General features: G+C 43.5%; 1 protein-coding gene across 1 annotated transcript; it reads left to right on the top strand.

Annotated features, from left to right (window-relative positions):
• Positions 1-406: 406 nt before the first annotated feature.
• On the top strand, positions 407-7,065 carry LOC121543358 (fish-egg lectin-like). The gene is made up of 5 exons (XM_041853162.2): positions 407-522; positions 4,473-4,706; positions 5,398-5,615; positions 5,745-5,863; positions 6,431-7,065. Exons 1-5 carry the CDS (start codon positions 468-470, stop codon positions 6,570-6,572), a joined length of 768 nt encoding a protein of 255 aa, XP_041709096.2. The 5' UTR covers positions 407-467; the 3' UTR covers positions 6,573-7,065.
• Positions 7,066-7,552: the final 487 nt, after the last annotated feature.

The following is a 7,552-nucleotide window of genomic DNA, read 5'->3' as shown; positions in this document are numbered from 1 at the left end:
AGAAACATGCTGTGCTATTTTTTTTGTTGATGATATACCAGAAATCGTGAAAATGGGTTTGCCCTACCTACATTAGTGAGATTGTTGCACCTGTTTTTCTGGTCTGTGGTTACTCAGGAGAGATTTGATAGAACCGATGGTCTGGTCTTGCCTGGAGAAATCCAGTCTGTATGTTCTAAAATTCCACTCCTTGCCACACCTTGCAGGTAGGTAGGGGAGGGGGTTGAACCGCAGGATGAAGGAGGAGGTAGGTAGGAGTGGAGGGGGGAGGGGGGGGTGGGAGTGTGGGGGGGTCGAAAAGCAGGTCCGGGTCCAGCCTCCCATCAACTCGTCGTTGAACAGGTGGAACAGGAAGCCATCATTGCTTTCAAAGCTGTGTGCAGGGCTATAAAAGCACAAAGTCCTGCAAGGGGACAATTGAAGTCTGGTGTACAACCAAACTTATACTGTAGATCTACAGAGACATCATGAGAGCCACTGCAGCCGTCCTACTGGTCCACTGTCTCCTGGCCATCAGTCATGGTAAGTTAACCATCATCTGAAGCATGCTTGCTCAACTTGGAATTGATCAAATTTGCTCCATAATTTCATCCTCCTTTTCCTTGGTGTATTCTACTGGATTGTAAACTGTCATGGTCAAAACATATTGATACAACAGTAGCTAAGATGGGGAGAAGTATGTCCATAATAAAGGGCTGCTCTACCTTCTTAACAGCACTATCAACAAGGCAGGTCCTACAGGCCCTAGTTTTGTCACACCTGGACTACTGTTCAGTCATGTGGTCAGGTGCCATAAAAAAGGATTTAGGAAAACTGCAATTGGCTCAGAACAGGGCAGCACGGCTGGCCCTTGGATGTACATAGAGAGCTAATATTAATAATATGCATGTCGATCTCTCCTGGCTCAAAGTGGAGGAGAGATTGACTTCATCACTACTTGTGTTTATGAGAGGTGTGTTGACATGTTGGGTGCACCGAGCTGTCTGTTTGAACTACTGGCGCACAGCTCGGTCACCCATGCATACCCCACAAGACATGCCACCAGAGGTCTCGTCACAGTCCCCAAGTCCAGAACAGACTATGGGAGGCGCACAGTACTACATAGAGCCATGACTACATGGAACTCTATTCCACATCAAGTAACTGATGCAAGTAGTAAAATTAGATTTAAAAAACAGATAAGAAAACACCTTATGGACTGTGAAGCAACACAAACATAGACGCAGACACATGCATGCACACACACGATAACATACGCACTATAGACACACGTACACATGGATTTTTGTACTGTAGATACAGTGAGGGAATTAAGTATTTGATCCCCTGCTGATTTTGTACGTTTGCCCACTGACAAAGACATGATCAGTCTATAATTTTTAATGGTAGGTTTATTTGAACAGTGAGAGACAGAATAATAACAAAAATATCCAGAAAAACGCATATAAAAAATGTTATAAATTGATTTGCATTTGAATGAGGGAAATAAGTATTTGACCCCCTCTCAATCTGAAAGATTTCTGGCTCCCAGGTGTCTTTTATACAGGTAACGAGCTGAGATTAGGAGCACACTCTTATAGGGAGTGCTCATAATCTCAGTTTGTTACCTGTATAAATGATACCTGTCCACAGAAGCGTTCAATCAATCAGATTCCAAACTCTCCACCATGGCCAAGACCAAAGAGCTCTCCAAGGATGTCAGGGACAAGATTGTAGACTTACACAAGGCTGGAATGGGCTACAAGACCATCGCCAAGCAGCTTGGTGAGAAGGTGACAACAGTTGGTGCGATTATTCGCAAATGGAAGAAACACAAAAGACCTGTCAATCTCCCTCGGCCTGGGGCTCCATAAAGGATCTCACCTCGTGGAGTTGCAATGATCATGAGAACGGTGAGGAATCAGCCCAGAACTACATGGGAGGATCTTGTCAATGATCTCAAGGCAGCTGGGACCATAGTCACCAAGAAAACAATTGGTAACACACTACGCCGTGAAGGACTGAAATCCTGCAGCGTCCGCAAGGTCCCCCTGCTCAAGAAAGCACATATACAGGCCCGTCTGAAGTTTGCCAATGAACATCTGAATGATTCAGAGGAGAACTGGGTGAAAGTGTTGTGGTCAGATGAGACCAAAATCGAGCTCTTTGGCATCAACTCAACTCGCCGTGTTTGGAGGAGGAGGAATGCTGCCTATGACCCCAAGAACACCATCCCCACCGTCAAACATGGAGATGGAAACATTATGCTTTGGGGGTGTTTTTCTGCTAAGGATACAGGACAACTTCACCGCATCAAAGGGACGATGGATGGGGCCATGTACCGTCAAATTTTGGGTGAGAACCTCCTTCCCTCAGCCAGGGCATTGAAAATGGGTCATGGATGGGTATTCCAGCATGACAATGACCCAAAACACACAGCCAAGGCAACCAAGGAGTGGCTCAAGAAGAAGCACATTAAGGTCCTGTAGTGGCCTAGTCAGTCTCCAGACCTTAATCCCATAGAATATATGTGGAGGGAGCTGAAGGTTAGAGTTGCCAAACGTCAGTGTCACGTTCGTTGATGAACGGGTCAGACCAAGGTGCAGCGTGATATGCATGTTTATTTGAACCAAATAAACAATGACAAAACAACAAACAAAACGTGAAGTCCAAGGTACACAAACAACATACCTAACACGGAACAAGATCCCACAACCCACTAGTGCCAATTAGGCTGCCTAAGTATGGTCCCCAATCAGAGACAACGAGCGACAGCTGCCTCTGATTGGGAACCACACCGGCCAACATAGAAATACACATACTAGAATATAAACATAGAACTACACAACATAGAATATACACACCCTGACTCCACAAATAGGAGTCCCCAGAGTCAGGGCGTGACAGTCAGCCTCAAAACCTTAATGAATTGGAGAAGATCTGCAAAGAGGAGTGGGCCGTGCCGGACTGGACACACGCACCACTGGCTTGGTGCGAGGGGCAGGAACAGGCCGGGCCGGGCTGGCGACGCGCACCACTGGCTTGGTGCGAGGGGCAGGAACAGGCCGGGCCGGGCTGGCAACGTGCACCACTATCTTGGTGCGAGGGGCAGGAACAGGCCGGACCGGGCTGGCGACGCGCACCACTGGCTTGGTGCGAGGGGCAGGAACAGGCCGGGCCGGGCTGGCGACGCGCACAACTTGCTTGGTGCGAGGAGCGGGACTGGGTTCCTTTATTCACCCCCGCTCCTTCTGCTGCCTAACCAGCTCCTCTCGCCGTGCCTCTACACTTTCCTTCTCCCTTTTAGCCTCCTGTAGCCTCGTCATCCACCCCGTGTGCCCCCCCCAAAAAAAATTATTGGGGTTGCCTCTCGGGTCTCCGTCGTCGGCACGGTTGGCGCCGTTTCACCTCTCCTGCCTGGGCATCTACCTTCGCCCATGGCCCTTTCCCCGCAAATATCTCCTCCCATGACCACCATTTGCCCACCTGTGACATGGCTATTCGCTCTTCCTAGGCACGCTGCTTGGTCCTCGTTTGGTGGGATCTTCTGTCACGTTCGTTGATGAACGGGTCAGACCAAGGCGCAGCGTGATATTGCATACATGTTTATTTGAACCAAATAAACAACGACAAAACAACAAACAAAACGTGACGTCCAAGGTACACAAACAACATACCTAACACGGAACAAGATCCCACAACCCACTAGTACCAATAGGCTGCCTAAGTATGGTCCCCAATCAGAGACAATGAGCGACAGCTGCCTCTGATTGGGAACCACACCGGCCAACATAGAAATATACATACTAGAATATAAACATAGAATACACACCCCGACTCCACAAATAGGAGTCCCCAGACTCAGGGCGTGACAGTCAGCCTCGAAACCTTAATGAATTGGAGAAGATCTGCAAAGAGGAGTGGGACAAAATCCCTCCTGAGATGTGTGTAAACCTGGTGGCCAACTACAAGAAACGTCTGACCTCTGTGATTGCCAACAAGGGTTTTGCCACCAAGTACTAAGTCATGTTTTGCAGGGGGTCAAATACTTATTTAGCTCATTAAAATGCAAATCAATTTATAACATTTTTGACATGCGTTTTTTTCTGGATTTTTTTGTTGTTATTCTGTCTCTCACTGTTAAAATAAACCTACCATTAAAATTATAGACTGATCATGTCTTTGTCAGTGGGCAAACATACAAAATCAGCAGGGGATCAAATACTTAATTCCCTCACTGTATGTGGTAGTGGTGGAGTAGGGGCCTGAGGGCACACAGTGTGTTGTGAAATTTGTGAATGTATTGTAATGTTTTTAAAATTGTATGAACTATCTTAATTTTGCTGGACCCCAGGAAGAGTAGCTGCTGCCTTGGCAGGAACTAATGGGGATCCATAATAAAGCCCAGGAAGAGTAACTGCTGCCTTGGCAGGAACTAATGGGGACCCATAATAAATACAAATACAAATACTCATATGTCTTTGTCTCTATAGCATGGGATTGTCAGGAGGTAGTAAACATCAATAATCTGATGCAGATCGATGCAGGACTGGGACAAGTGGTTGCAACGGACACAAGTCAACTCCCCTACTACCTGGTAGGTGATGAATGGATCCGCCTGCCTGGTTCCCTGAAGCATATCACTGTGGGACCAGCAGGGATCTGGGGTGTCAACAAGGGAGACTCAATCTACAAGTATGTGGCCGGTAACTGGGTGCAAGCTGCAGGTAAGTAGAGAGCATTGCTCAATATTTATCCATAGGACACCTACTTTCAGTGGCGGAAAAAGTACTCAATTGTCATACTTGAGTAAAATTAAAGATACCTTAATAGAAAATGACTCAAGTAAAACTGAAAGTCACCCAGTAAAATACTACTTGATCATAAGTCTAAAAGTATTTGGTTTTAAATATACTTAAGTATCAAAAGTAAATGGAATTGTTAAAATGTACTTCAGTATCAAAAGTAAAAGTAAAAGTATAAACCATTTCAAAGTCCTTATATTAAGCAAACCAAACGGCACAATTTTCATTTTTTTTTTTTGGGACGGATAGCCAGGGGCACACTCCAACACTCAGACATAATTTACAAAGGAAGCATTTGTGTTTAGTGAGTCCGCCAGATCAGAGGCAGTAGGGATGACCAGGGATGTTCTCTTGATAAGCGTGTGAATTTGACAATTTTCCTGACAAAATGTAACAAGTACTTTTGGGTGTCAGGGAAAATGTATGGAATAAAAAGTACATTATTTTATTTAAAAGTAAAAGCTTTGCAAAATATAAATATTAAAGTATAGTACAGATACCCAAAAAAACGACTTAAGTACTTTACACCACTGTCTACTTCTTATCTTTCCTGATACCATCACGGTGTTGAAACATGATTCATTGTTTTCTTGTCTGTCTTTGTGGTCTTCAGGCCTTCTGAAGCAGGTGGATGCTGGGGGTAACCAGTTTATTGTGGGGGCCAACATGAACGATACTCCGTACTGTCTGACAAGTAGTGCCACAGTTGGCTACAAAGGTCCAGGCTCACCCCTTCCATGGACAGGATTGCCAGGAGCTGTGAAGTACTACAGTTGTGGACCCTTTGGGTGCTGGGCAGTCAACAACAATGATGATATCTTCTTAATGAGTGTAAGATCTGGGAAAGAGTGTGAGATCTGGAGTAGAGTAGTAGAGTGTGGAGAGTCTGTTATTTTACAACTGTAGTATTATAACTGTAGAAATGGTCCTAAAACCCTGATTTTATCTGTTTGTTTCCAGCTGAATCAAGACTGCCAAAACCAGGGGTGGAGTCACATTGACGGCAAGCTTTCCATGATTGAGGTGGCAACTGATGGTAGTGTCTTTGGGGTCAACTCTTTGGGTGATGTTTATACCAGGTAAGGTTGCTACTGAGCTATATGTATAGTTCCACCCTTTTCCCCCTCAACATTATTAACTTAAAAATGACTTGTAATAATAATCAAATCTAAACTTACATAATAGACTTATGAAGGAATGTGAAGACAGTGTACTGTAAAATATGTAGAAGTTCGATCTCCTTTAAAGCTACAGTTTGGGATAAAAAAACTACTAAATGGCCACCCCGCCACTTGTTTTAGTAAACAGATGAGGGATGGGACAGGAGAAATGTAGCCACTCTCTAATTCATAGATGGATCAATAGATGTAAGGACAGACAGATGAGAACAAAATGATTTTTCATTTAAACATGTTTTGTAAAGCTATACATTGTTTGTTTACAATAGCATTGTTTACAACCAATTTAGTAAAATGTTACATGTTTTCTTCTGATGCAGTTGTATTAAGCTCATGAGTCATTTATAAGTTATATTCTTCAACAATCAATGGCTATATACAATTAATAAAGTTCAACAATTTTTGTTCTTTAAAAAAAAAAAGGGATGAGCTTTAAACATGTGAACCCCACCTCTTTCTTCAACACAGAGACGGCATCACAGCCAGTAAACCAGAGGGCACTGGATGGAGCAATGTCCCAATGTGCTTGCGGATGAAGCACGTGACCTACGACCTGGGCCGTCTTTGGGTCGTCTCCAAGTCTGGCGTCACCATGGTGTGCACACGTTAGCCTCTCCTCTGCATCTGAAGGCCGATCAGGATCTGTCTAAAGTTCACTTGCTAACTCAATGATCTCTCTTTCTGGAACAGCCTTCTACTTGAGAATTCTCAACATTAGTTCATAAGAATCCTTCATTTTAAAACCTATTGCTCTAACTATATTTTTTCAGTACTTTATCCCTGTCAATAGTAAACACTGATCTTATTGACATAATCAAAAAAAAAATCATGAATGAAGATTTTTCTCACAAAAAATTGATAAGCAACAGCATTAAAAAAGTATCTTTGTTTTGATCACTCCTTGATTAACACTTCAATAGAGATTTGCCATGGATGCTATTTGATCGTAGTGTAAACTTGGGCACGGTCATGTTGCTCACAATCCACATGGGTTTTGCTGTGGTTCAGAGGTCATCAATAGGGTTGGATGGAATCCTTGTCATTGCTTATTATCTCATTATATAACAGTTTCCCGCAAAAATAAAGCATTCAGTTTGAAACTATTATATTTTCTGTGTTGTTTTTTAATCATAGTTTTTTAGATACATGCCAGCAAATCCACTACACAACACAACATTAAACAATACATTAATTGTACTATAAGGGTGATAAACGGTGCCGACAAACTGTTAGGGCCTACATAAAGCTGTCTCGACAGTGGAGCTTTCCTTTCAGCACCATGGAATGAAACCTTACCAATACTACACCTGGCTGTCAGCAGAGCCTGGCAACCTGGTCTCAGAGCATTTTGTATTATTCTGTACGTAAATCCGACCTAATTAACCATTTGTCTTATGTAACCATACCAAAGCAAACATATCATACTAATTTGAGTGTCCCGGACTTACGTTTCTGAGATCAGGCTGAGCCTCGTCTGGCATCAAAACAGTTTATTCAGCCTCATTTACTGCATTTAAAAACAACATAGCTAATACGGTATGGCTGACTTGCTTAAATAAATATGGTTTCTACTGAATCCTTGTGGATTTG

Source organism: Coregonus clupeaformis, chromosome 28 (genome assembly GCF_020615455.1).
Source record: "Coregonus clupeaformis isolate EN_2021a chromosome 28, ASM2061545v1, whole genome shotgun sequence".
NCBI classification, from domain to species: Eukaryota; Metazoa; Chordata; class Actinopteri; order Salmoniformes; family Salmonidae; genus Coregonus; species Coregonus clupeaformis.
The sequence above is the reverse complement of the archived record's forward strand: the minus strand, read 5'-3'. Positions and strand labels throughout refer to the sequence as shown.

Bases quoted from the DNA above. Each gene is read 5' to 3' on its own strand.
- LOC121543358 (XM_041853162.2), top strand. From the start codon at position 468: ATGAGAGCCACTGCAGCCGTCCTACTGGTCCACTGTCTCCTGGCCATC. The intron at 523-4,472 runs GTAAGTTAACCA...TTGTCTCTATAG, and splicing joins TCTCCTGGCCATCAGTCATG to CATGGGATTGTCAGGAGGTA. The intron at 5,616-5,744 runs GTAAGATCTGGG...GTTTGTTTCCAG, and splicing joins ATGATATCTTCTTAATGAGT to CTGAATCAAGACTGCCAAAA.